This window comes from Chelonia mydas, chromosome 20 (genome assembly GCF_015237465.2).
Source record: "Chelonia mydas isolate rCheMyd1 chromosome 20, rCheMyd1.pri.v2, whole genome shotgun sequence".
Classification (NCBI taxonomy): domain Eukaryota; kingdom Metazoa; phylum Chordata; order Testudines; family Cheloniidae; genus Chelonia; species Chelonia mydas.
In genome coordinates, this window is record NC_051260.2 from 13,907,329 (window position 1) to 13,935,139 (window position 27,811).

Below are 27,811 nucleotides of genomic sequence, written 5' to 3' on the forward strand. Positions count from 1 at the left end.
AGGTGCCACCGAACTCCTCGTTGTTTTTGACTACAGGTAATATCTCACCCTCAAAGATGTTCCAATTAGCTTCTTTCACAGACTAGAATCCTTCCTAGTCTGGGCCCAGTCCTTTCCCCTGGTACAGTCTTTGTTCCATTCAGCAGACATCTCAGGTGGTAAGTTGTGGTTTTCTCATGACTGGCACCCCCTTTGTCCTGCTCCACCCCCTTTATAGCTTTGGCACAAGGCGGGAATCTTTTGTCTCTCTGGGTCCCCACCCCTCCTTCTAAATGGAAAAGTACCAGGTTTAAGATGGATTCCATTACCAGGTGACATGGTCACACGTCACTGTAATACCCCTAGTCTCCATTCCCCACGGGCTGGCCCACACGTACACAGGAAGGCTTTCAAGTAACTAAGGCCATTTATGACTGATTGTTTCTGGAGCACCCTTAATGGCCTCCACTTAATGTTTTTCATCAGTGATACAAGTTTATATCTTATTCTCCTAACTCCAGATATAGAAATAAAACATGCAAACAAATAGGATGAACACACTTAGTAGATTACAAGCTTTCTAAAGACACCCTACAAGGGGTATTTAGCGTAAAGCATATTCCAGTTATGTCATATTCAGAAGCATATTTCCATAAAGCGTAGGGAGTGCAACATCACAGGGGGCTCCGGCTGGTTCTGTTTTGTATTGGAACTGCTAGGTATTGAACCCGGCCCTGGTTGTTGCCGCCTCCACCTGGCAGAAGGGTTACTCCTGGCAAGAAAAGCAGGACAATGACAATAGGTTCCAAGGCCACGGAGAGTGGAATGTGCAAACTGGCGGGTTGTCTCTAGGAGGCGACACACAAAGCCCCTGGATCCTGACCCATAGGGATAATGGAGCCAAGGGAAATTCTTCACAGTGCTGACTGCTCATTGGGGATGATTCGTCTGCACTGACAAGGTTTCAATCCCAGGGACAATCTGATATATTCAGATCATTACACTGCAAGAGCCAATGCCTGCCTCGTCCACAGTGAGTGACCCCTGGAGCTCTCAGGAGAGCCAAGGGAAGGAAATGTGGAGGGGCCAGGACAGGGCATTCTGTTCTGGTGCCTAAGACATCTAGGATACTCCTCGATAGTGACCGACTCACTTACACTTCCAGTGACTTTCCCAGCTGGCTCATAACCAATCCTGAGTCATTCGGGGGGCAAAGCACCTTTACAGCAGTAAGGAGACCCAGCTAGAGATGAGTGTTTCACAGGCTGGTATTGGAACAGAGCAGAGGACCTCTTACCGTCTTGGTGCTGGTGGTGGGGACAGCAGACATGGATAGATCGGATGTCTGAGATTTCGTGCTGGACGTTCGGAATCCCTTGATCCATCTCCTGTACTCCTCTCTCACCTGGAGAGTGAGGGACACAGTCACTGCACTATGTAACTAACTCTGAGGAGATCAGACATGGCCACCGCGAGGCCGGTGAAGGCGCTGGGTGGGCGCTGACGGGCCGCGGGCATTACCTGCCGATTGAGGAGGCAGTGCACCAGGAAGATGAAGGGTCCCTGCAGGCTGCTGACGATGGTGAATAAATACGCCATGACCGTGCCTGCTGGTCCTACTTGGAGGAGACCAAGGCTCCATGTGCAGCCCAGGATGAAGAGCTGGGCAATGGCTTTAAAGGTCAGTAACCTGGATAAAGGCAGATGGAGAGATCCCGTTACAATAACCCTATGGAGAGCAATTGCATCAGGAGGATCTGGACAGAGTCGGGTGGAAGTACCGGCCCCAGCTTTCCTATGTGGAACAGGGTTACTGTCAAAGCAAACACTGTGGGAATTTGTTCCCATGGATCCTAGATATGCTGTTCCCGTCCTGCAATCCCTCCCTCCCTCCCAGTGCCAAGGACCCTCCAAACCAAGGCATCTGACCCTCCAGGATTGTTTCGTTGCCTTCTCACCTGTGGTCTCTGAGGGTGGACACATCTGCATTGAGGGAGGAGAGTCTGTTTCTCAGGATCCACAGGGTAAGGGCAAAGAACATTATATTTATCTGTGGGAACAGTGGGAAATATTTCCTGTAAAACATCCCATCTGGGGCTGGTGACTCCAGCTGAGGCAGAGAACTATCCCAGGGGACCGAGCCTAACATTGCAGAAATGGGGACTGCTCATTTCTGGTGGAAATCATCCCCTCTCCTGTGGGAATCATCCCCTCTCCTGGCAGCTCTCGGTCCCTCCCCATGCATGGAGCTGACAGCACAGCCAGGGCTGAGATGGATCAATGGGATCACAGAGGCCAGATGCTGCTCAGAGTTCAATATGGAGCCTCTCCAGTGGAGTCAGGAGTTATTTTGGGTTTACACTGGTGTAACTGAGAGCAGGATCTGGCTCAGAGACTCCAGATCCTGCCTCGAGAATACTTCCTGCCACTTTCAGGCTGTAACATATTCCCCTCCCCGCAACTTCCCCAGGGGTTATGGAGGAATATGTAGGGACATTTGTTTCCCCCCTACAACAACCACTGCAGAGTGTAGCCCTCTCCCTTCCTCGTTCCTTGGGTCATTAACTAGACTAGATCACACTCTTGCTGTCTTCACTTGGCAAAACTCCTACTGACTTCCATGGGAGCTGTGCCCGAGTAAAGGCTGTAGGCCTGGGGATACAGCTCAGGGACTAATCCCGGGACTGACCACAGCAGACGAGCCAGGCGGGACCTAACTGGGTCTTTCCTTGTGTTTTATGGACCACATTCTACTACCTGCTTCACTGAAATCAATGGGGTCACAGAGGTGAGAGGAGAATGGGGCCCTGTGGTTCTGTGAGGTACCCACCAGGATTATGGCACAGACTGGACCCAGGAAGCTCCAATGAAAGCCTCTGTCCTGGCTGAGCCAGCAGCTGCAGGCAGGGAGGAAGAAGAAGGTGACTTTAACGGGATTACGACCCTTTTTCAGCACCGGGGTAGAGAGGGGGTGTCACAGGGCAGCTGGCTCTCAAAAGCGAGATGGATCTCGGCCTGCCTGTGACATGGCCGACGCTCTTGCGGGCACCAGGCTAACAGCCCTCCCCATCTACCTCAGGAAGTGGAGCTACCCTGAAAACACGAGATGAGGATCTAGACTGGGCTGTCGAGAACACGCCACACCCTGTTTTAATGGAGTCGCTCACTTGAGAGGGGATCCTCAGGGATTGCCCACAGTAAGAAGGTGCGTTTGTTTCCTACCCACCAGCCCCACAAACCCAGCCTGGGACCTGGGAGTCAAGCTGGGATCTTTCTGGCTTGTTCTTCCGCATCATCAGTGGGGCGAGGAGTGTAGATGTCTGACAGGTGGGCAACTCAACTACAGCGCTCGGGGCAGCCTAGTGTCCCTGGGGATGGGAAGGGTCCCAGGGGGACAGTCAGCTGCCAGGCAGGGTGAGCAGGGAAATCTGGGTTCAAGTCAGACCTGGGGTGAGCCGGACAACCGCATGGAAGCCACATCCCGGCTCCCCTTCGGGATGGGCTCTGCACGTACTATTTGGAAGTTCCGTAGCCTCCAGGATTCACCGCTGCAGAAATAGCCACCACCAGGGCTGGGACTCCGTAGCCGAACGGGTACATAAATCTCTTCTTGAACCGGCTGGCGCTGGTGTAATTCACAACCTGCAGGTTCCGGATGGTGAGGAAGAGGTGCAGCCCCTCCAGGAACATCCAGGTGAAGCCGGCCAGGAAGAGGTAGTGTAGGAAGCCAGCAATGACAGCACACGCCACCTGGGGAAGACAGAGAGCCCAGGGACACTGCAGTGGGGAAGGGAAATGCTGAGTATGGGGGAGACCTGTGTGTGGGGGGGTCACACCGGGATTCTTGTTAGCACAGTTCTCCAGTTATAGTGCTCCGTGACTCAGAGACGGCAGGTTCCTCGGTCTATGGAGGGTCCTGCGGGTGCACATTGCTGGTGCAGGAAGGGAGCAGAGATTAGTGGTTAGAGCAGGGGATCAGGGCTCAGGGGATCCAGGTTCTGTTCCCAGCCCTGCCACAGAGTCCCTGGGTGACCATGGGCAAGTCACGTAGGAGAGGAATTGAGGCAAAGGGACACTCTGATATACGGATAGAACTGGCTGAACTCCAGGGGTTGGGGACACTCAGACCACTGTGCCCAGTGTGAAGGGGCATAACAGGGTGGAAACACCCCCCTGGGAATCCCCCGTGTCCTGCACAGCCCAGAATCCAGGGAGCATAGAGGGGTTGAAAGCCAACACCCCAGCCCTGCAGCGAGTGGAGGAGCAGAGCAGGGGAGAATCAGGCCGTACCCGACTGCCGGTGCGGGTCACCACGGTGAGGAAGAGCAGGTCGGCCAGGAAGAGGCAGAGGCAGAGCTGCAGGTGGAGGGAGGTGCTGACGTTGTGGATGGAGCGGCACACGAGGAAGGTGAGGATGGCGAGGAAGAGGCACAGCAGAGAGAGGGCCAGTCTCACGTAGGTGACAATGGTCAGTGGCTCACTCTCCTGTAACACAGCAAAGGGAGAATCACCAGTGACCCCAGCCCAGCCCCCTCGGCTCTGACTCAGTCTTTCCCCCAGCAAAACCTCCAGTCGCTCCAGGGAGAGCTTTGCCCATGGCTGAGCGCGGAGCTCAGGGTCCAGCCCTGTGATCCGAGTCTCACAGTGAGATACCGTCACTGTGGTGGGAGCCATTAGGATGGCGAAGCTGGAGAGATGGTCACAGCGGCAGGTGGTGTGAGTGCTGTTCGTGTGCACGGCGGTGCAGCCGTCCAGAGACCAGCTGCCGCTCTCGGCCACTACTTTCCAGTAGACACAGAGAGCCTCTTCCTCCTGTTTTATGGCCTGGAAACACAACAGAATCATCCTCATCCTCACGGGACCACAAAACATCGTTTCTGTTATCACATGTCTATAGCAAACCCGAGGCCACCTACAGCTCCACGGCTCTCCCCACGCAGCCCCAGCGCCCACTGGGGCCATCCCGGTGAGAGCCGAGAGAGAGCACAGATCCTGCTGCTCCAAACGCACAGGCCCTGCTGTTGGAGGGAAAGGGAAATAAACCCTTGCTAGCCGTTAGCACGAAACGGAACGTGGCCATTGGCCGAGTACTTCTGACTGCACCCAGCAGGGGGCAGTGCTGTGCGCACAAACACATATGCACCCTCACCACGGCATCACCGTATCAAAGTGTTTCATGCTGATTTCCTGAACTCCACTATCTGTAGAAAGCGGCTGTCCAGTTATTCCGGCTCAGGGGTGAGCTAAGCGGAGCTGTTACCCTAGAGCACTTTGCACGGCCGTGTGTCGTGGTGCGACCCCTATTCTCCTCCTCTAGTCAAACAGCCCCATCGCGTCAGGAAAAAGGAGGCCTCTGCTTCTTAGGACCATCGGGAGCCAGAAAGGCAGCACGGTCCGAATGCCAGACAGGAGATTGTGCCTTGTATATGCCCCTCTAGAGGCCCAGATATGGAGTAAAGCGAGGGGATCTTCCTCCACGCACCTGTCTGTGGCGCAGGGTGAAGTTCGCGGATCTGGAGAGGTTAATGGGCATTCGGGGCCCTGAATATGGCCGCTGAGGGTAGGGGTACACATTACCCTAGTTCCCCACATCTCCATTTGGGAGTCTAGCTAGACTAGGGCGTCCCTGCCCTTTCCATTCGCTGGGCCCACTTCATACCAGAGCCCCTCTCATGAGCCGTCTCCCCTCTGTGCCCCCAACTCCTCACTGCTTGGGGCTCAAGCTGTGGGACAGCCAGGAAGGAAGGTGTCAGCTCCATGGCCCACAGCCTGAGAACCACTGGTCAGCCAGCAAGGAGAACTCCAGGGCTGGAGACAGAGGCCAGGGCCTGGCCTGGGGATCCATGGGGAGGGAGGGAAGAACGGGGGAACCCAGACTGGGGTTCATTGCCCGGGAACTGCTCTGTGCCGTGGTTTGGGCCCTGGGTGTTGCCATCCCCAGGATGGTACCTTGTGTGGCTGCCCCGGTGACTGTATCACAGTGCACTTCCATCGTGTCGTTGTGAGCGCTCAGCGTGAAGACCTCGCTGTCCCGGCTGCAGTTCCCAGTGACGAGCCGCGTCTGGATAGCTGCGGGGGGTGGGGGTGAGGAATGACAGAGCCCCTCGCTGTGAAACCCCTTCCCTGGGAATCTGTCCATTCTGGCCCAGATCCACCCCCCTCCCACTCCACTTGGAGCTGGGGGGCTTCAGGGCTCTTCTGCACTGTGGGAGGGGGAAGTTTGGAGCCCCCCCGTGAGTTCCATTGATCACCCCCCCATATCCCCTCCCCCCATTCTGGCTGTGTCTCCCGGGGGAGTAGTAGGGGTGGAGGTAGGTGCCTGGCTCAGCGTGGCGGCCCCTCGTGGTGGAATGCCAAATATTACATTTAAACCCTTCTCGGGCATTGCTGTTCCTGGTGGGGCTGGGTTCTGTTTCCTGGTGCAGGGGCAGTGCTGTTCTGGGTCTGTACTGAACACAGGCTCACATCCACAACGGCATACAGGCTCTAACTTCCAGTGGATTTGGGGCACAGTGTATAACCCCGTGTCTCGCAGCAGCCAGCAGGTGGCGCTGAGAGCCACACGTCCCCCCTCACCCAGAGACTCTGTCGTCACGTTCTGTGTTGTCCTCTCCGGGGACTGGAGCGCAGTGGCCAGTGCGGCCAGTTCCACGCTCTGCAGCAGGACCGTCACGGCCGACCCCACCTCCTGCTTGTCTCTGACCTCCCAGAGGGAGGTGCTGTTCAGGAGGGAGTTGAAAGAGCGAGTCGTGTTCTGGGGACAGGAAAGGAAAAGCCCTGGGAGCAAGCAGTCTGGGGGTTGAGGTGCCATGTCCCATGTGTTCCCAGGGGGCATCGGGCATCACAGCCTCTCCCAGTTTCGGGGGCTGCAGTACTCCCAGAGGGGGAGCCCTTTACAAAGGGGGTCCACTGCGGCTGACTCGGGGCCACACTGGGACCTGAGGCCAACTGGGGCTAGAACCCTTTGTCATTCCTTCTTCGCTCCTGCTCCCCCATCCCGCCATTACACATGACAGGGAACAACGTTGTCACAAGCCGATGGCTTCCTAGGCTGTCTCTGTGCTTCGTCCAGCAGCTGCTCAGAAATGTCTGGCAGGGCAGGGATAGAGCCCAGATCCTGCTGCCTGAAAAACTCAGGTCATGACAGATGAGCTGAAGGAGAATCCCCATTAAGCGTTAGCAGTATAGCACCTCTGATGAACAACAACTGGTCTGAACACTAGAGGGTGCATGTGGGTGGACAAACACAAACATGCACTCACACCCCTGGAGGGCATGTGCACGCAGACACAGACAAACACCACGAGAGGGTGCACCCCCCCGCCCCACAGCAGTGAAGGGCACAGGTCTTTTCTGAAGAGGATCTACATGTCTCCCTGCCCCCCAGTGAGACTCCTAACCCGGCACAGCAGCACGCAGGGCTCTGGGCACACTCAGGGGCACTAGCCCGCAGAGCACATTCAAGGGACGGAGCCTCTCACCTCCAGTGATAACGTCGCACTCCCGTCTCCACACGTGGACATCAGAATCTCTAAGGTCGAATTAAAGAAATTGCAACAACTGCTGTTTCCGCTGCTCTGCTTTACCTGCAGAGAGACCCAGGGCAGGGGGTGAGCTCTGCAGGGGCTGAAAGGCGACCGACATTGGTGTTTGCCTTATGCAGGGGCCTGATCCTGACACCCCTCATTGAGTGAATAAAGCTTTTATATCAGACGTGTCCAGGACATATACAATGGTGCTGTTGCCACAGCAAGAGGTTCATGTGTGGAGAAAGGGAACAGTTTCTAGTAACAGCGGGAATACATCAAGACTTGGGACTAAGCCCCTTTTTGTTCACGTCAGTGCTGGATGCATTGACAGAAAGCAGCCAGAGAGTCGTCTCCTGGGACGTGGCATTTGCAGATGATGTAGTGCTCGTGGGGGAGAGGAAAGAGGAAGTGAAAGCTGATGCAGAGAGACATGGAGATGCATATTGGAAAGAAACGGCATGAAAATCAGCAGAAGAAATCCGAGTATATGGTCTGTAGATTCAATGCTCTCTGCAGGAAGACAATGGGTGTGTAAGTCTGGGGACCAGCCACTAGGAAAGCTACAGAAGTTTTAAAAGGTCCGATATCAATTTTCAAACCCCTAGAAGACAATAAGGTGATAAGTAACAGTCAGCATGGATTTGTCAAGAACAAATCTTGTCAAATCAACCTGATAGCTTTCTTTGGCAGGGTAACAAGCCTTGTGGATAGGGGGGAAGTGGTAGACATGGTATATCTTGACTTTAGTAAGGCTTCTGACACTGTGTCACGTGACCTCATAAACAAACTAGGGAAAGACAACCTATATGGAGCCACTCTAAGGTAGGTGCATAACTAGTTGGAAAACTGTTCCTAGAGTAAAGAACAGGAGTACTTGTGGCACCTTAGAGACGAACAAATTTATCTGAGCATAAGCTTTTGGGAGTTACAGCTCACTTCATCCGATGAAGTGAGCTGTAGCTCACAAAGCTTATGCTCAAATAAATTTGTTAGTCTCTAAGGTGCCACAAGTCCTCCTGTTCTTTTTGCAGATACAGACTAACACGGCTGCTACTCTGAAACCTGTTCCCAAAGAGGAGTTATCAGTGGTTCACAGTCAAGCTGGAAGGGCATATTGAGTGGGATCAGTTCTGGGTCCGGTTCTGTTCTGTTCATCGACGATTTAGATAATGGCATACAGAGTACACGTATAAAGTTTGTGGATGATACCACGCTGGGAGGGGTGCAAGTGCTTTGGAGGATAGGATTAAAATTCAAAATGATCTGGACAAACTGGAGAAATGGTCTGAAGTAAATAGGATGAAATTCTACAAGGACAAATGCAAAGTATTCCATTTAGGAAGGAACAATCAGTTGCATATTTACAAAACGGGAAATGACTGCCTAGGAAGGAGTACTGCGGAAAGGGATCTGGAGGTCATAATGGATCAGAAGCTAAATATGAGTCAACAGGGTAACGCTGTTGCAAAAAAAGCGAACCTGATTCTGGGATGTATTAGCAGGAGCGTTGTAAGCAAGACACGAGAAGTAATTCTTCCGCTCTACTAGTCGGATGAGGAGGATCGAGTCCCAGCGATGAAAGGAACAAACACAGCATTGCCCTGATCTTGGATGGGGTTTACAGGGGTCACCGTAATACCAAGAGCAAAGGGTTTTGTCTGGGAATTTCCATATTGGTGGTACAAAACACAGAGCAAAATCCCCAACAAATGAATGATGGGTTCAAATGTACCTGCAGAGAGAAATTCCTGCATGTCTCTTTGATTCCCTCAAACTCAGCACTGGAGTTCATGCTGGGGACTTGGAGTTCTGGGTAGAGAGGAGCAGACGTTAGAGCTTTCATATCAGATTTTCATGTCAACTCACTCCTGCCTGGGGGAAAATCCCCTTCTCTTCCCAGCCCTGACGGCTGCTCTCTGTCCACGTGCCAGTCCCGCACTGCCAATAGTTTAACATGCAGCTCCCTCCCTTCCTCCCCGTCTCACAATGTCTCTCTCTACGTTCCATTTACACTCCGCTTTGGCTGTGCCTCCTGCTCCTGTCTCTGAGACTTCTTGACATGTTTCTATCGACTCTGCAGAGAGACCTGCTGGGTACAGACGCCTCTGCCCACTGCGGAAAACCCACCTTCACCCATGCCTTCGCCCCGCTGCACTGCTGCCTCGGAGCCGCCCGAGGTAAGCGCCACCTGAGCCCCCTCCCGCACCCAAACTCCCTCCCAGGTCTGCATCCCGCACCCCCTCCCGCACCCCCGCCCCCTTCCCCAGCCCTGAGCCCCCTCCAGGATCCAATACCTCCTCCCAGACCTTGCACCCCACAGCCGCACCTGCACCCCAACCCCCTGTCCCAGCCTGGTGAAAGTGAGTGAGGGTGGGAGAGAGCGAGCGAGGGAGGGAGAGGGATGGAGTGAGTGGGGCGGGGCCTCGGAGAAGGGGCGGGGAAGGGTATTTGGGTTTGTGTGATTAGACAGTTGGCAACCCGAGGGAAGAGACACCCGGCCCCTGGCAGCCCTGCCCACCCCCTCCCCGGCCTGGCCCCTGCTCCGCGCCCAGAGCCAGACGTGGGCACGCTGGTGGCCGTGGCTCTGAGACAACCGGAAAGACCCCAGTGGACGGACAGGCTGGGCTGGGGGGAGGTGAGGGCCTGGAGGCTGAGCCCTCCCCTGCTAGGGCTGAGACCCAGAGGGACCCCGTCCATGGGGAGCAGGGGGGCTGGTGCACCAATCCAGACCAGTTCCCAGCTCGCTGCCCCCTCGGGCAAGACCTCAGCCTGTGTAACCCCAGGCCCTGCCCAGCCCCCCAAGGTGCCCCCTCCATGTCCCCAGCGGCAGGACCCACCTTGGCACAGGGTCGCGTTCCTGTTGGAGGGGACGTAGCCGGCCCGGCACTCACACCAGTAGCTCCCTTTAGTGTTGATACACGTAGCCCTGGGGCCGCAGATATCTGGGGTCTTGCGGCACTCGTCGATGTCTGAGAGGGGAAAGCGGGGGGTGGTGGTGGTGTCACACACAGCACGGCTGGGGGCGCACTGGGGGCGAATGACCATGGAGGCACCCCCCCACTGATTGCAGGGGGCGTGGTCTGTCGGTCAGTCTGTCTGCTCCATCTAACCCCCCCCTTCTATTCTCCTTTCTTCCCTGCTATTTGCAGGGCCCCAATCCCTGCAGCGCAACCCCTCCCTCACCCCCAGACCGGGGGGCCCAACCTTTGCCAGACCAGGACCCTGCGATCTCCCTGCACCAGCCCTGAGAGAGCGGGGTTAAGGCGGGGGGCCGATCAGCCAGTTAAGCTGCAAAGGGGAAGCGACTTAGGCTGCGTGCAGGGCGGTAGCTAGAAGGAAGCTCGCCTGGGAGGGGGGGCTTCTATACAGCCCGAGGGCTGGGCCCAGTGGTGGGGGCCTGAGGCAAGGGGGGCTAGAAAGCCCCGAGGAGGGCTAGGAGCCCTGGTGAAAGGGTTTCGCTGGCAGGAATAGGAGAGAGGGGTCTGACTTTGAAAGACTCCCCCAGCACGGGGATCACAGCATGGCCTGGCCGGACGGCCGAGACACGGGGCAGCTGCGACTCCAAGAGAAGAAAGGGGGCGCTGAACTGGAGCTAGTCGCCAGAAGGGGGCGCCGTGCTCAGCGTTACAGACCCCAGCCCAGTGGCTCCCCTCCCGGTTTGGGATACACCCAGCACCGCCCCTCCCATGGAGCACTAGGAGAAGGGTGGGTGGGCTGCACTCAGGGGCATGCAGGGGAATTGGGTGGTATCCCTTTTATCTAGTTTCTTTGCTCTCTTGTGGTGCTCATGGGGGTCTATGGCAGAAGCCCGCAGACCCCCAACATTTGGCCAGGCCCTGCACGGCTGGTAAAGGGGTTGTTTGGAAGCCAGCTGGATCCAGGGGATCCCCCTATTCCTAACATTGCGCAGTGAGCAGCGGCCTGACAACGTCCATTCCCGGCCCCTGCTGTGACCCCCAGGCCCACTGCTCTGCGGGGAAATCCACCGAGCCCTCGGACGGATGACGCTAGGTCGACACTCGGTGCCGATCCGGCCTGTGGAAACTGAAGCTGGAGGAGACCTGCCCAGCCTGACCCCCAGCATAGCCCCAGCCGGAGCTGCCACCCAGCAGTTCAGCAATCCGGCCCCAAAGGGAGGGGACGTTACCGCCCTCGCAGGTCCTGGGGCCTTTCACAACTGTGGAGAGTCTGATCCGACAGACGGGCCCTGCCCTGCTCGGGCGCAGAGAGCCCTGCCGTGATCTAGCCAAACGTTGGAGGGCCGTACACCCGCCAGGCTGCCAACGCGGATAGTGCCAGCTCCTGGTCAAAGGGGGACACATGGGGGATGTCAGGGCTCCATAGTGCAGCGGGGTCACTCACCCCATGCAGGGAGCGGGGTTTTCTACCTGGGGACCCGGCTTGTACGTGCAGAGACGCACTCATTGTGGCTGCTAAGCTCTCCCTGATATTTATTCATAACGCCTTTGCTTCTCACAGAAATCCTTGTGGCTAAAATCCCCTTCACCAGGACATCAGCAAAGAAGTCAATCAGTGGGGAGAGTCAAGAGTGCTCACGGATCCTTCCCTTGAGCCGTGTTCCAGCAGCTCCTTCTCTGACTCCCTTCTCTCTCTTTCCCGTGACAGCGTTTTGCTATTTCCCGCTATGCCTCTTCCCCTGGGTCGTTATTTGCATAAAGGCAGCACCCAGAGTGCTTCACACACACTGCCATAAAGAGCTTCTAGTCTAAATAGACAAGAAGTGGGAGAGAAAACTGAGGCACAGAATTGCCCAAGGACACCTAGCAGTAACAGAGCTGGGACTAGAACCCAAGTCTCCTGAGTCCCAGTCTCATACCCTACCCACTAGGTCTGTCTCTTTCAGCTTATTTCCTCCACAGAAGGCCAAGAATGTGTCTCCCCTGCCTCGCCATGCAGATTTTACCCTCTGCCCTCCCACCCCTCACTGAGAGGAGCTTTGTGTCTCCTGGCTCACGGCTGGGAGTGCATCACGGCTGGAAAAAATCCCTTGTTCCTTTGGCAGGAAACTCAACTTTTGCTCCATTGTTAAACCTCTTGGAAGGCAACAGGCCTACGCCATGCCTGTGAGGGGGCTTGTATGTGCCAGCCTCTAGTGAAGGCCGCTGAGCCCTGGAACAAGGAGAGAGCAAGTTTGTCCTGCTCTAGTGGCTGTTTCCCATAAGTAGTGTGATGGGGCAAGGCCAGATGGCTATAGAAAAGTAGTGGGAGATAGATATATTAGCTCCAGGCTAAACAAATCCCTGGTCCCAGGATAAGTGAAATGGCAGCTGCTCCAGGTCAATTAAGACACCTGGGGCCAATTAAGAACTTTCCAGAAGGCAGGGAGATTGCTAGGTTGATTGGGACACCTGAAGCCAATCAGGGGCTGGCTGAAACTAGTTAAAAGCCTCCCAGTTAGTCAGGAGGCGGTGCATGTCAGGAGCTGTGGGAGGAAGTTGTGCTGTTGGAGAGGCTGAGTAGTACACACCATATCAGGCACAAGGAAGGAGGCCCTGAGGTAAGGGTGAAGTGGAGCTTGAGGAAGTGAGGGCTGCTGTGGGGGAAGTAGCCCAGGGAATTGTACTTGTCATGTTTCTAAAAGGTCAGCTACCATAGCTGATACTATTAGGGTCCCTGGGCTGCAGCCCGGAGTAGAGGGCGGGCCCAGGCTCCCTGCCCCACCTTTGCCCCCTTATTAATCACTGAGACTGGGAGACAACAGAGACTGTGCAAGGAAGGATAACTTCTCCTCACCTCCCTCACTGGCTTATGATGAAAACGGCTCAGTAGACTGTGACCCTTGTCTCTAGAGAGAGAAGGGTTACATGGAGGATCACGGTGAGCCTCTGAGGCTAGCGAAATCCCCCAGGAAACGCGGGACCCACGGAGGCAAGGACAGAGCTTTGTCACAACTGGTGTCAGGAGTGGGATTTCATTCACAGCGTGGCGGAAGAAAGAGGTTTTTTAAAAAAAAAGTGCACTGTGGTTTTGGATTTTTTTTTTTGGTTTGTTTGCTTTGTACCACAATGGAGGAGGTGGTCAGGGCTCTGGTACAAGCCACGGCAGCCCAGCAGGAGGCTACCCGGGTTCAGGCAATGGCACAACAGGAGTCTATGCAGCTACAGCAGGAAACCAATCAATTGTTGATGAGCCAGGCGACCCAAGATCATGCCTTCTTGAGAGAGGTGGTGGACCAGCTGAAGATCCTCACCACCCAGGCCCGGAGGTCCGACGGGACGCGAACCCTGAGGGCCACTGGTTGTCTGCCAAAGATGACGTCAGGAGATGACGTAGAGGCATATCTCCTCTCATTTGAAAGGACTGCTCAGCGTGAGGTGTGGTCCCAGCAGCAGTGGGCCAGCATTCTCGCCCCTTGTGGGAGGGGAGGCAACCTAGTGACAGAGGATGTGGAAAAAGCTAATGTACTCAATGCTTTTTTTGCCTCTGTTTTCACTAACAAGGTCAGCTCCCAGACTGCTGCGCTGGGCATCACAAAATGGGGAAGAGATGGCCAGCCCTCTGTGGAGATAGAGGTGGTTAGGGACTATTTAGAAAAGCTGGACGTGCACAAGTCCATGGGGCCGGACGAGTTGCATCCGAGAGTGCTGAAGGAATTGGCGGCTGTGATTGCAGAGCCCTTGGCCATTATCTTTGAAAACTCAGGGCGAACGGGGGAAGTCCCGGATGACTGGAAAAAGGCTAATGTAGTGCCCATCTTTAAAAAAGGGAAGAAGGAGGATCCTGGGAACTACAGGCCAGTCAGCCTCACCTCAGTCCCTGGAAAAATCATGGAGCAGGTCCTCAAAGAATCAATCCTGAAGCACTTACACGAGAGGAAAGTGATCAGGAACAGTCAGCATGGATTCACCAAGGGAAGGTCATGCCTGACTAATCTAATCGCCTTTTATGATGAGATTACTGGTTCTGTGGATGAAGGGAAAGCAGTGGATGTATTGTTTCTTGACTTTAGCAAAGCTTTTGACACGGTCTCCCACAGTATTCTTGTCAGCAAGTTAAGGAAGTATGGGCTGGATGAATGCACTATAAGGTGGGTAGAAAGCTGGCTAGATTGTCGGGCTCAACGGGTAGTGATCAATGGCTCCATGTCTAGTTGGCAGCCGGTGTCAAGTGGAGTGCCCCAGGGGTCGGTCCTGGGGCCGGTTTTGTTCAATATCTTCATAAATGATCTGGAGGATGGTGTGGATTGCACTCTCAGCAAATTTGCAGATGATACTAAACTGGGAGGAGTGGTAGATACGCTGGAGGGGAGGGATAGGATACAGAAGGACCTAGACAAATTGGAGGTTTGGGCCAAAAGAAATCTGATGAGGTTCAATAAGGATAAGTGCAGGGTCCTACACTTAGGATGGAAGAATCCAATGCACCGCTACAGACTAGGGACCGAATGGCTAGGTAGCAGTTCTGCGGAAAAGGACCTAGGGGTGACAGTGGACGAGAAGCTGGATATGAGTCAGCAGTGTGCCCTTGTTGCCAAGAAGGCCAATGGCATTTTGGGATGTATAAGTAGGGGCATAGCGAGCAGATCGAGGGACGTGATCGTTCCCCTCTATTCGACACTGGTGAGGCCTCATCTGGAGTACTGTGTCCAGTTTTGGGCCCCACACTACAAGAAGGATGTGGATAAATTGGAGAGAGTCCAGCGAAGGGCAACAAAAATGATTAGGGGTCTAGAGCACATGACTTATGAGGAGAGGCTGAGGGAGCTGGGATTGTTTAGTCTGCAGAAGAGAAGAATGAGGGGGGATTTGATAGCTGCTTTCAACTACCTGAAAGGGGGTTCCAAAGAGGATGGCTCTAGACTGTTCTCAATGGTAGCAGATGACAGAACGAGGAGTAATGGTCTCAAGTTGCAATGGGGGAGGTTTAGATTGGATATTAGGAAAAACTTTTTCACTAAGAGGGTGGTGAAACACTGGAATGCATTACCTAGGGAGGTGGTAGAATCTCCTTCCTTAGAGGTTTTTAAGGTCAGGCTTGACAAAGCCCTGGCTGGGATGATTTAACTGGGAATTGGTCCTGCTTCGAGCAGGGGGTTGGACTAGATGACCTTCTGGGGTCCCTTCCAACCCTGATATTCTATGATTCTATGATTCTTGTTTGTGTGGAGAGGCCCAGAAGGCCTACTTTGACTTGCCTGCCACGGATGCCACTGACTATACCCATCTGAAGGCAGAGATCCTAGCACGATCAGGGGTAATGGCAGTGGTAAGGGCCCAGAGGTTCCATGAGTGGAAATACCAGGAGAACAAACCCCCGAGGTCCCAGCTATTCGACCCCATACACCTTGCGCGGCAGTGGTTACAACCCGAGGTGTGCAGGCAGGAGGAGATTTTGGAGACCCTGGTCATAGACCATTACATGCGGGGACTGCCGCCAGATCTCCGCAAATGGGTAGGCCAGAACGATCCGTCCACGTACGACGAGATGATCACACTGGTAGAAATATGGATGACAGCCAGGGAACTGACCCGACTACCCAAGGAAGGCCCCTTTCGAAGCAAGCACCCGAGCCCAACCCTGGAAGGTTGGGCAGCCAAACCCCCGGGGAGTCCTTGGTGGAAGGAGGTGGGGGGGCCCGAAAACCAGCGGGACCCCAGAAGGAAGGGATTGGCCTGAGTGGGGGGAACCCCGGGACTAAACCCCCTAGCCCCTGGGATAGGGGAGTGATTAAAAGCAATTATAGATGTTATGCCTGGGGAGTGGGGACACATAGCAGCACAGTGTCCCAGCACCGAGGAGCCTATGCAATGTAACTTGGGGGATTGGGAGGTCCCATGCTCCCTTATCCACCTCGCGGGGGTCGCATTAGCCCCGCATAATTACACCAGGCCAGTGAGGATAAATGGAGCAGAGACTACAGCGCTTGTGGACTCTGGGAGTGCTATCACCCTCATATCGGGTAAGCTGGTAAAAAGTAGTCAGCTGCTACAAGCCAAACGCGTAGCAGTGATGTGCGTGCATGGGGCCGTGAGCCATTACCCCCCCATCCCAGTGGAGACAGAGGTTCAGGGAAACCCCACTGAGGTGACCAAGGGCATAGTTCCTAAACTCCCATATCCTGTAGTTATTGGGAGGGACTATCCAGGGTTGATAATTTACTCCTACTCCCCCTGGAGAGGCTGGAGGGAGGTGGGGACCGTGAGGACAGCGACTCGTCACCGGGGGAATGTCAACCCTCAATGTTAGCTGAGATTTCTCAGGATCTGTTCTCAGCCGCCCCGAAAGACCCAGAAGACAAAAAAAGAGAGGAAGGCCGCGAAGGCCTTGGGAACCCAGATCCTGACCCAGTGCCAGAAGACCTCCCTAGTAGGCAGATGGACGCGAGCAGCCGACAGAGAAACTTCCACCACAGAAGGTGAGCCAGAAGCTGCCCCCAGCCATGACGGCGGCGAGCCGTTGGAAGAAGCAGCAGCCGGCCCCTGGGAACTTGGGCAGGTTAGTCCCGGGAGAGAGACTTTTGGGCGGGACCAGGCAGAGGACCCCAGGTATGATAACACCAGGAAAGAGGTGGCCGAGATCGATGGGATACCCGTGGATGGGAAGGTCCGGGGTCCCAGACCTTACTTTATAGTGAAGAAAGATCTCCTGTACCGCGTGGTGCAGATGCAGGAGCAAGAGATACAACAACTTCCGGTGCCACGAAAACATCAAAAAACCATATTGAGTCTCGCTCACAGTCACCTGTTGGGAGGACACCTAGGGGTAGAGAAAACCCAGGCATGGATCCTGCGGAGGTTCTTCTGGCCAGGAGTACATGAAGATGTCCGGCGATACTGCACCTCTTGTCCAGAGTGTCAGTTACATAGCCCTCGCCCGCACTTGCGGGCTCCTTTGATACCTCTTCCAATAATAGAGGTTCCTTTCGAACGGATAGCCATGGATCTGGTAGGGCCCCTAGAGAAGACAGCTCGGGGCCACCAACATGTGCTTGTTGTACTGAACTATGCAACCCGGTACCCAGAAGCTGTTCCCCTGCGCAACACAGCTTCCAAGACAATAGCTAAGGAGCTAGTACAGATCTTTGCCCGGGTTGGGCTACCCAAGGAGATATTGACTGATCAAGGGACACCTTTCATGTCCAAGTTGATGAAAGATCTCTGTTCATTGCTCCATGTACAAGCCCTGCGGACCTCTGTATACCACCGGCAAAGAGATGGCCTTGTCGAAAGGTTCAATAGGACCCTCAAGGCCATGATCAGGAAAGTGGTGAGCCGGGATGGGAAAGATTGGGATACCCTATTGCCTTACCTCATGTTCGCCATCCAGGAGGTTCCGCAAGCCTCCACGGGTTTCCCTCCATTCGAACTACTATATGGGCGCCACTCTCGGGGCATACTGGATATAGCCAGAGAAGCCTGGGAAGAGGAGCCAAATCCCGGAAGGAACATAGTTGAGCATTTACTGCAGATGAGAGATCGGATAGCCCGAGTTACGCCCATTGTACGGGAACACTTGGAGAGAGCACAGGAGACCCAACGAACCCATTATAACCACCAAGCGAAGCTTCGACGGTTCCAACCAGGGGATCGGGTGATGGTACTGGTACCCACAGCAGAAGGTAAACTGTTGGCCCAGTGGCAGGGACCCTAGGAAATAATCGAAGCCGTGGGAGAGGTGAACTATAAGGTGCGGCAGCCAGGCCGCTGGAAATCGGAGCAAATTTACCACATCAATCTTCTAAAACCTTGGCATGATCGAGAGGCATGCTTAGTCATGCAGGATACCCTTCCCCAGGAGGATGACAAGCAAGTGAGGATATCATCCGACTTGACGCCGATCCAAAAGATCGAGGCAGCCGACATGATTAATCGCAACCGAGATGTGTTCTCTACAAAACCAGGGCGGACGACTGAGACCTATCACCATATCCGCACGATCCCCGGAGCCAAGGTAACATTGAGACCCTACCGAATCCCAGCAGCCAAAAGAGAAGAAATCAAGGCCGAAGTAAAGAAAATGTTAGAAGTAGGGGTTGTTGAAGAATCTTACAGTCAGTGGTCCAGTCCAATTGTTCTAGTGCCTAAACCTGACGGTACCATGAGATTCTGTAATGACTTTCGCCGACTGAATGAAATATCCCAGTTTGATGCATACCCCATACCACGCATCGACGAACTGGTGGACCGACTGGGTAGTGCCCGATTCTTGACTACACTGGATCTGACAAAAGGGTACTGGCAGATTCCTCTGACCAAAGAAGCTAAAGAAAAGACAGCATTCTCCACCCCAGATGGGCTATTCCAGTACACCGTCCTCCCTTTTGGGCTACATGGGGCCCCAGCCACATTCCAGCGCCTCATGGATAAGCTGCTGCGCCCCCAAACTAGTTGTGCAGCTGCATACCTAGATGATATCATCATCCACACGCCAGACTGGGGAACCCACTTGGAGAAAGTTGAGGCAGTACTTCCCACCTTAAGGCGGGCTGGCCTCACTGCTAATCCCGCTAAATGTGCCATAGGGCTAGCAGAGGCTAGGTACCTGGGATATATTGTGAGAAGGGGCATAGTGAAGCCCCAAAAGAATAAGCGACAGGCAATTCAAAACTGGCCCCTGCCGACCCAAAAGAAGAAGGTCTGTGCATTCCTAGGTGTGGTAGGCTACTACCGACGTTTTATTCCCGACTTCGCCACAGTAGATAACAGCCTGCTACAATGACTAGCTAATGGAGTTACTCCCTTAGCTCCAGCAGCTGCGCTGTGTGCTTTCAGCAGACAAGTCCTGGGTTTGATTCCTGCTAATGACTCAAGCTGGTTCCTTGGTGATGCCAGCTCCTTCCCCAGCCTTAGCAGCTGCTGAGGGTTAGGTTAATGGGGTTCCAGAAATTAATGGGCTTTCTGAGCCCAAGCTCTATTAAAGGTTGTCCAACATAGAGTCCTCGGCTCCGTCTCAGCCCAGTTTGCTTTGCAAAGACCTGACCTTCCCCTCCTCAAAGCTCTGCTATGAAAGAGCATCTTGGGCTCTGATTGCAGCTGCAGGTTTGGGGGGATGTTGCAGCTTCTAATGACGTCCCCAATGCCTTACACTCGAGCCTCGGCGGAATTAAGCAGCATGGCAAGAGACATGGCGACCTTCAGTCCCTGGGCTCAGTTTCCAATTGTAAGACAGGCTGGGAGTCAGAACAGACACTTTGCCCGGGTGTGGCACAGAGAAAGCGCGAGACCTCAGGGCAACCTGGTTAATTTCACCCTCCATGCGTGCGGGTTAGTTTCAGAGGTCCTGGGTAAGCTCAGTGGCCGTGCATTAACAGCATCGTCAACGCCAAGCAATCAAGAAAAGCCCCAAACCCTGAGCCAGGCTGTAAAAAAGTCATGAGATTGGTTTAAAAAATCATGAGATTTAAAAAAAAAAATCCATTATGGCTTCGTTTTGTTTGACTCTGGTTTGGGAGCTGTCAGTCACCCCAGCGTAACGTTTGGCAGGTTTTTGTCCCTCATGTGGGCCACGCCCTAATTTTGATTTTAGCCAAAAAGGGACCACGTGACTCCAGGAGGTGGGGCTTTAGGGCAATGCCACCCGTTAGCAACACTGCAGAAAAGCCAGAAACTTCATGCCTTTGCCACGACTGTTTCCAGCTCCCGTTGTACCTGTGCAGATCTTAGACGAATCCCTTTGACTCTTCCCAAATCCCCAACTGCATTTACACCTGTAACTCCCTGGCATGTTGATGCAGTTCCCGTGGGGCTCACAGACTGTGGCGTTTCGCTGGCACTCGTCAATGTCTGCAAGGAGAGAGAAAGCGCTAGGTCAAGCTGATCTAGGAGCTGTACCTTGGGCACTGGGGTGACGCTGCTGGGGGATCCTCCAGGCGTCCGAAATGCACCGTGCTCTGGGGAGACGGGGCTGGTTAGAGCCAGGAGTTCAGTTACTGGGTCAGCGAACGGGAGCAAGTTGGCTATTGTCTGGAATGAGCCGCTCCAGCTGGGAAGGGAAAAGCAGCCCCCCCCCAGGACACGTGCCTGCTGCTTGCTAAAGCTATCAAGCGGATCTGGCGATGCCCCGTGCCGCAATATCAGTGCAGATGGCAATGCCTGAATGAGCCGTCCGCCCCTGGAAGGGACAAATGGGGAGCTGCTTTGGAGGAAGGGGATAGAGAACAACATGAGGGCTAGTCTAATGCCTTGATATCAGTCAATGGGGTGACCCCCTCTGCATCCCATGAGCTGCCCTGGGCACCCCCTTGCATAAAGGACAGTGCAGAACCAGAGGGGGTTCAGGGACAGGCAATGAGAATGATCAGGGGCCTGGAAAAGCCCTCTACAGAGAGAGATTGAAAAGACGGACTGTCAGTTTAGAGTGAATGTAAGACGGGATGTGCTAAGAGTCTATACGTGACTGACGGGGATAGAGAAGGGAGATGGGGAGCTTCTGTTCTCCCCATCTCATAACACGAGAGCAGGGGCCAGTCAGGGAAGTTAGAAGAGGGGAAATTCGAAACTGAGCCAAGGAAAGGCTGTTCTGCGCAATGTGCGATTAGCCTGTGGAACTCCTCACCACAGGAGTCACTGAGGCCAAGACTTTAGAAGGATTCAAGGAGCGACTGGACACTCATACGGATGATGAGAACAGCCGGAGTGATCAGAGTTAAAGGGCACAAATGTTTGGGAAGAGAGAGAACCTCCTGCTGTGGGCTTCAGCCCACCTGAGTATTAGAGACCAGGAAGTGAGGGCAGATTATCCCCCGGCTGCCACTGCAGGGCTCTTCCACCGTCCTCGGCAGCATCTGGCTTTGGCCCCTGGGAGCCGGGATACCAGGCTAGACGGGCCTCAGCTCTGATCCCGTCTGTACCGTGCAAGTGCCAGCGTTACTTATGTCTCAGCCTGGCCGGCGCCTCCGTTTCGCCTCTTCAGAAGCTGAGCTGCTCCCAGGGCAGACTGAACCCTGGGAGAACCAACCGGCTGCGTCCTGCCCAGTTCTGCCTCCTCTGCCCCTCGACCCTGCGACCGCTCGCGGGTTCTCCCGAACGCACCAAGGCGGCGCCGCGTTTCCAGAGCCCTGCTTTACTCCGGGAACAACGTACGATCGGGTTCCGCCCCCGAAGGCTTCCAAGAGTCCACGCGGGATGGGAACGGAGCTTCCAGCATCCTTATCCCACCTGTCCTGGTTCGATCGGGATGTTTATAGCAGGTAGCGCCGCAGACGGGGCACCGTGGTGCCAGGTGCTGTACACACATCCAGCCACAGCCGCTGCTCCAACGCGCTTTCCCCCTGCTCCCACGCTCTGTCTGCTGAAGACGGGGCGCCATGCGCTGGGTTCTTGGTGGGGTGGCCAGAGCTCTCCCCTCCCTCAGGCACACGGGTGTCCCGAGGCTTCCAGACTCGCTCCGAGTTGCAGGGAGCTGAGACTGGGTGTCTCCAGGGGCTTCAGTACACGGGGAAATTGACAGTAACAACTCCTGTGGAATAGCTCCCCATCTGGACACTCTGGTCTGGAATAATCAGTGCACTTCCAAAGAGAACAGCGATCGCGATCAATTCCCCCCAGGGGCAAGCCCTAGGGATTCTCCCCACGGCTCCCGATACCAGCTATCCCCGGACAATCCCCGGGACGCTGGCTGAGATAACTGCGGCGCTGACTTCTTCTTGTGCCTCGACCCGCCCCAGGACACTGGCTGGGGTTATCCCCCGCGGGCTGGGGCTGGGTGCAGGAACGGCTGGGCAAGGTCTCTGCCAGGGGAAGCGTTTGAACGAATGGGCTCCTGAGTTCTCCCAGTTCTACCGACCCGGGGCTCTGCGCCCCCCAACGGGGATGTAAAGGGCAGTTCCCATGGGAACGGCCGGCTGGGACTTGGTACAAGCTCTAACTACCGGCTGAATGTCGCAAATGAGGGCTTGGAACCCCCTGGCCCCTTCTCCCGTCAGGACGCCCTGGCTGCCTAAGGGGGCATAATGGCCCCCTAAGGAAACACCCTCCCATCCAGGGGGCTCTCTGTCAGTGTGGAGCTGGAAAAGGCTCTGCTCCCAGCCGTGAGGGAGGGGGCAGATTGGGGGCGTGGCCGGGGTGCCCTGGGCTGGGGCTATTCCCTGCTCCCCAGGGCCCATAGGGGCAGAGCGCACTGGGCTGTGTGTGCACCATACACGAGGTCCCTTCCCAGGCTCAGGGGGCTCCAGCAGCCTGGATTCTCTGTGCTGGGGACAGCGAGGGTCCCCACCGGTCTCCCCGGCGCCTCCCCGCAAACCTAGGGGTTTATTCCCAATCCAAACACCGAGGCAGGGGAGATCCTGGCCCCAGGAGTTGAGGTTCACGGCTGATCACAGCCCCGGTGAGTGGATCAGGTGCCTTTGCTGCAGCCAGCAGCAGCCTCTGGTGCAGCACCAGGCCTGGAACGAGCGCGGGGGTGTGTGTGGGGGGTGCAGGGGGACTGAGCAGGGTGCGGTGGGGGCCAGGGGAGAGCTCACCCTGGCAGGTGTTCTCCCTCGCGTGTGTGAAGCTGGCTTTCCCAGAGCTGGGCTCGTAGCCATCGATGCAGGTGCAGGAGTAATTCCCAGGCACGTTGGTCCAGTTTGCATGGGGTCCGCAGTCTGCCGGGCTCGGGCCCTGACACTCGTCAATACCTGCAGCACAAGAGGGGACGCTCTGTACGGTCCTGGCAGGGAGACGCTCCTGTATCATCCACCTGTACTGAGCTGGGTGATGGGACCCAGGCGACCGGGCCCCTGGGAGCTTAACAATCACAGGCCTGATTCTCAGCTATGCTCTGGCCACGCTAGGCTGCTCCGGCAGCGGAACGGCCACTCGAGAATATGGTGTATTGAAAACTGTGTTAGCATCACAAGCTCTCACTTTACATCTGCAAGGGGCTTTCCCGGAGCTTCTTGCATGCTCGGGGGCTCAGGTGACAAGCAGGTGATCTGGGGTTTCCAGCAGTGTGTCTGCCAAAGAGCCAGCCTAGAGCATAGTGGGGTTAGTTGTGCCTGTTTGCCTTCAGGAGCAGCCTGCTTTGTCTCTCTCTGTTTGGGGTCCTCGTGTGCTAGGGTTCTGGATTCTAAGAATAACCCTGTGTTAAGCTGCAGGCTGCCAGGGAGAGGATGTGATGCTTTGTTTCTAACTAGCACAGCTCCAGGCATTGTCGTTCCCCATAGAAACAGCCAGTCCCTCTTCAAAACCCAACATATTCACAGCCTCCATGCCCCGGTAGCAGTGAGTTCCAGAGGCTAATGCTGCCCTGGGTGGAGGAGGAGTATTTCCTTGTATCTGCTTTGAATTTTCCCCTTTTTCAATTCAGTTTAATCCACAGGCTGCCCCCTTGCTCACTGGTCTTTCTAAAGCTCGCGATTTTCTAAGCTAATCTGATTTTCTTTTAATGCCTGGGATTGTCGTCACGAGCTCAGCCGTGCACTTAAGATCCACTGGAGCCGAATTAAGTGCGTAGCTGTGCAGGGATGGAGCTAAGCATGTGCTTTGCTGACTCGGGGCCTCAGGGAGCACAGACAGGGACCAGCACAAAGCGATTTAGCAGCTGGAAGTTCCAGCGTCCCCCGGTGGAGACACCAGCATGTGGGTATCCCCTGCAACGGGACTTGCACTGGTGCATGCGCCAGCTTCACCAATGCAAAGGGGTCTCCAAATCCACTGGACTGTGAGCTCAGAAAGACCTCTCGGTCTGTGCCCTGGGCAAACTCCCTGCCCTAGGGGAGCGACGCAGAGCTGGCCAGCCCGTATGTCCCTGAGTGCGGAGCTGGCCAGCCCGTGTGTCTCCGAGCCATGCCGCTGGAAGCCAGGGTGCCTCAGGGAAGCCCGGGGCTGGGCTGGCAATGCCAGTCACAGCACATGCCCCCTCACAGCGCTGCCTACGCAGGGAACTTGGGGTCCCTCGAACTAGCAGCTGCACCCCCTAGAGGCCAGAGGAGAGCATGGCTGCCTGCCCCCAGCGGAAGCTCAAGCAATAGGGGACCGGGGGCCAAGTCAAGAACGCTTTAGCCGAGTTCCCAGAGCTGTTCCCGGGGCCACTTCCCAGGCTCCGCAGGGCACTAGCCGCTCAGATGCTGCATGCCGGGGCCAGAAGGGTCCCCTCCTCTCTCCCCCGCGCATCTCTGCAGCATGAGGAGTTTGCTCCGTGGGTCTGTTTCTAACCCCGAGGGTTTATTCCCTGTCCAAGTGCCCCATGCTCTGCGGGAGCAGGTGAGGGCCACGTCTCATCACAGCCTCGCAGACGGCCCCAGGCCACTGCCAAAGCCAACAGCAGCCCCAGTGCAGCGCCAGGCCTGGAACGAGCATTTGTGTGTGTGTGGGGGGTCTCAGAAGGTGGGGGCCAGGGGAGCGCTCACCCTGGCAGGTGTTCTCACTCGCGTCTGTGAAGTTGGTTTTCCCAGAGCTGAGCTTGTAGCCATCGATGCAGGTGCAGTAGTAAGTCCCAGCCGTGTTCATGCACATTGCATTGCGTCCACAGTCTGGCGGCCTCGGCCACAGACACTCGTTAATATCTGTAATGCAAGAGGGGACGCTCTGTACAGTCCTGGCAGGGAGACGTTCCCTGTATCACACCTCCGAGTCCCCTGCACTAAGCTGGGTAATGGGACCCAGGAGACCGGGGCCCTGAGCAGTTAGTGATTAAGGCCGTGGTTCTCAGTTACCCATTTCTGCTGCTGGAATGTCATAAACAGCCCCCTGAGCCTCCAGTCCCAGGTACAGGGGCAGAAGGGGCGGGGTTCGGCCCCACAAACACCCAGATCCCCCATGTGAGGGGAGGGTGGGGAGACGTCCCCCTGGGGCTCCAGGCTCCCTGTGTTTTGGGGTTGGGGAATGACAAGCTGCCTGTCCTCTGCCCCCTCCCTCCTTGGATCCCTGCGGGGTGTGGGTGAGAGGGTAGCCAGGGCTGCCCCATTCTGCTCCTCTGGGCAGGGATCCGTGGGGCCCCCACCCTGTGCCCAATTCACAGAGCCTAAGACTCCTGGCTCCTGCTGCTGCAGCTCCTGCTGCTCACTCTGGAGGCCCCCGGTTTGATCCCCAGGATCCTCGCTCCTGCCCCCACTCATTCCCCAGCCGGGCTGAGCACCCTCCACAGGCCCTGGAGTCAATGGAGTTGGCGGCTCTGGCCCTTAATGCCCTGCTCTGTCCCAGCCCCCCGCAGGACAACGTGGGAGCCCCATTACCTTTGCAGGTCTCCGTTGTGTTGGTGAAGAAGCGATACTTTCTTGGCCGGTACCCATCCAGGCAGGTGCAGTGGGTGTTGTTCACACACTTGGCGTTTGGTGGGCAGGACATATGGTTGTTGCAGTCCTCAGTGGTACCTGCAGGGGCGGGAACAGCTGGGCAGGGTCAGCCAGTGCAGAGCGGCCCCCCCGCCTCCCCCCACAGTGGGATCGAGTCCTTTCACATGCCCCATTCGCTGATTTTCGTCCCTGGGCGCCTGGCAAACAGCTCCGACGCCATCCACCGCCTGGCAACAAGCTGCCCTCGGCTACACAGGAGGCCTTGGCTCCCCGGGGGTGCCCCCGGCACAGACAGGCAGAGCCGCCGGAGCCGGGTGTTGGTTCAAGTGAAACGTTTTCAATCTCACCCAATTTGTCTCCTTTTTGTTGCTGTCGTCGTTACTCTGATTAGCGTCAATTTCAAACCCAAACCTCGCTTCGAACCGGAAAACGGGAATTTTTCGTTTTGAAAATTATTTCATCTCTCCCCGAGTGCAATTCCCCCCCCCCCCCCGAGTAAAACCAAACATTCCGCCGAACCAAATTGGCATTTTCTGGCAAAAAATGGTTCCTTGGGAAATTCCTGCCCGGCTCTGCTCTGGATTGACTGAGAGCGGAATCAGGTGCGAGGCTAGTCTGGATCCTGAGCTGCCTCCCATGACCCAGATTGTGACCGGCCTACGGGGGGCGCTCCTGGATCCTTTAGCTGCCCGGTGTTTGGGGGCTCCACTGGGATCCGTCCCTCTGGCCAGCGTGAGGGGAAGGATCCCAGTGCAGCTTAGCCAGCTGCAGGGCTTGGGATGGGAGCAGACGGAGCAGGGTGGGTGCAGCACCGGGGGACCCCAGTGGGTCAATGGGAATTTGCCCAAATCCCATCTTGGGATTCGCAGCAGAGCTGGGCTCGGGGCGCAGAGTCCTGATCCCAGACGCCACCCCCAGCTGGGCACATGGATTCCAGGTTTCAATTCAGCCTGATTTTAGAGGGAGGGGGGCACGTACAAATGGCACTTCTAACATCTGAGCCATCAGGGGCTTTGATTTGGGCTGGTCAATAACATGGCCCTTGGCTACAGTGGGGATCTGCCCCTCACTCCAGCCCCCAGTGTAGAGCCCTGGGCCCCAGTGTCTATTCTCTGCTGGCCACGGGGCTGGGATGGGAAGGTGAGGGCTACACAGGGCGCCTTCTCCTCTCCCCTGCATGTACACTCCGTGCTCTATAATCCCACCCGAAGACGCCCACGCCAAGGGGCTGCTCCTGGCTCACCAGACCCCTGACTCTGCTCACCTTCCACAAGGGAAGGGACCGGAGGGGGTGGAGGCCAGAGACCCCGGGCAGATGGGAGCGCTCAGGAAGGTTAGCCAGGAGGAGTCGGCCTTACCTTGTACGCCATTATTCTGGGCCACGGTGCCCCACAGGCACAGGGCGATGCAGAGCCCTGGAAGGCAAAGAGACAGGGTAAGGCACCATGGACAGATGATAACCACCACTCAGATGCACCCGCCCCCCCAGCCGCCCCAGTCCTGCCAATCCTGGGCCAAGGGCCAGTCAGTGCCCTGATGATGGTGGAATTAAAAATGCAGACACCTGGTGCTCTGGGAAATCAGCCCCAGCTGGGATCCCTGTTAATATTTTTAACTGGTTCCAGTTGGGAACTGGACTTTGGGCCAGGGCAACTGGGTCTTTTATTGTGTGTATTAGCAACAAAGACCAGGAGCCCCCATTGTCAGGGCTGGATTTATACTTAGGGCGCCCCTAGGTGTAGGGTCTCAGCGGTGTTCCCCGCCCCCCCGGCTTTGAGCTCCGGGGGCCCTGCTGCCTGGAGGCGGCCAGGAGCGGCAGGGTACCCCTGCTGCCGGAAAGTTCTTAACTGCTACGGGTGGCAGGGGAACTCCACCACTTTTAACTTTTAGGTGCCCTGCCTCCCAGCACCCCCTTGCCCACTGCCCAGCGCCCCCCACCCCCTCTGCCCAGAGCTGCCCCATGAACTCCCCCAGAGACCCACTCTCCCAAGCCCTGCCCCCCGGCCCACACTCACTGGCCCCCCTGGGAGGTGACACTGTCTGCCGGGCGGAGCGAGGAGCGCTCCAGCAGTAGGGCTGCATGGGGCTGTCTCCCCCTCAGCCAGCCCTGCCCCCTGCTAGGACCTGG

General features: G+C 56.0%; 1 protein-coding gene across 1 annotated transcript; it reads right to left on the reverse strand.

The window, feature by feature from the left end:
• Window positions 1-437: 437 nt before the first annotated feature.
• Window positions 438-27,811, reverse strand: LOC114018516 (adhesion G protein-coupled receptor E3). Its single transcript, XM_043533208.1, has 20 exons — window positions 27,699-27,811; window positions 27,042-27,098; window positions 25,624-25,761; window positions 24,799-24,954; window positions 22,930-23,085; window positions 20,117-20,251; window positions 10,346-10,477; window positions 9,241-9,317; window positions 7,461-7,565; window positions 6,556-6,733; window positions 5,816-6,048; window positions 5,462-5,492; window positions 4,633-5,027; window positions 4,270-4,464; window positions 3,494-3,729; window positions 2,810-2,876; window positions 1,938-2,029; window positions 1,501-1,669; window positions 1,277-1,384; window positions 438-751 (listed from the first exon to the last, which is right to left on the reverse strand). Exons 1-20 carry the CDS (start codon window positions 27,763-27,765, stop codon window positions 746-748), a joined length of 2,733 nt encoding a protein of 910 aa, XP_043389143.1. The 5' UTR covers window positions 27,766-27,811; the 3' UTR covers window positions 438-745.

Coding starts and splice junctions, on each gene's coding strand:
- LOC114018516 (XM_043533208.1), bottom strand. CDS start 27,765: ATGCAGCCCTACTGCTGGAGCGCTCCTCGCTCCGCCCGGCAGACAGTG. Junction 7,566..9,240: donor GCAGGAATTTCTCTCTGCAG/GTACATTTGAAC, acceptor GTCTCTCTGCAG/GTAAAGCAGAGCAGCGGAAA. Junction 2,877..3,493: donor GGCTACGGAACTTCCAAATA/GTACGTGCAGAG, acceptor CCCTGCCTGCAG/CTGCTGGCTCAGCCAGGACA.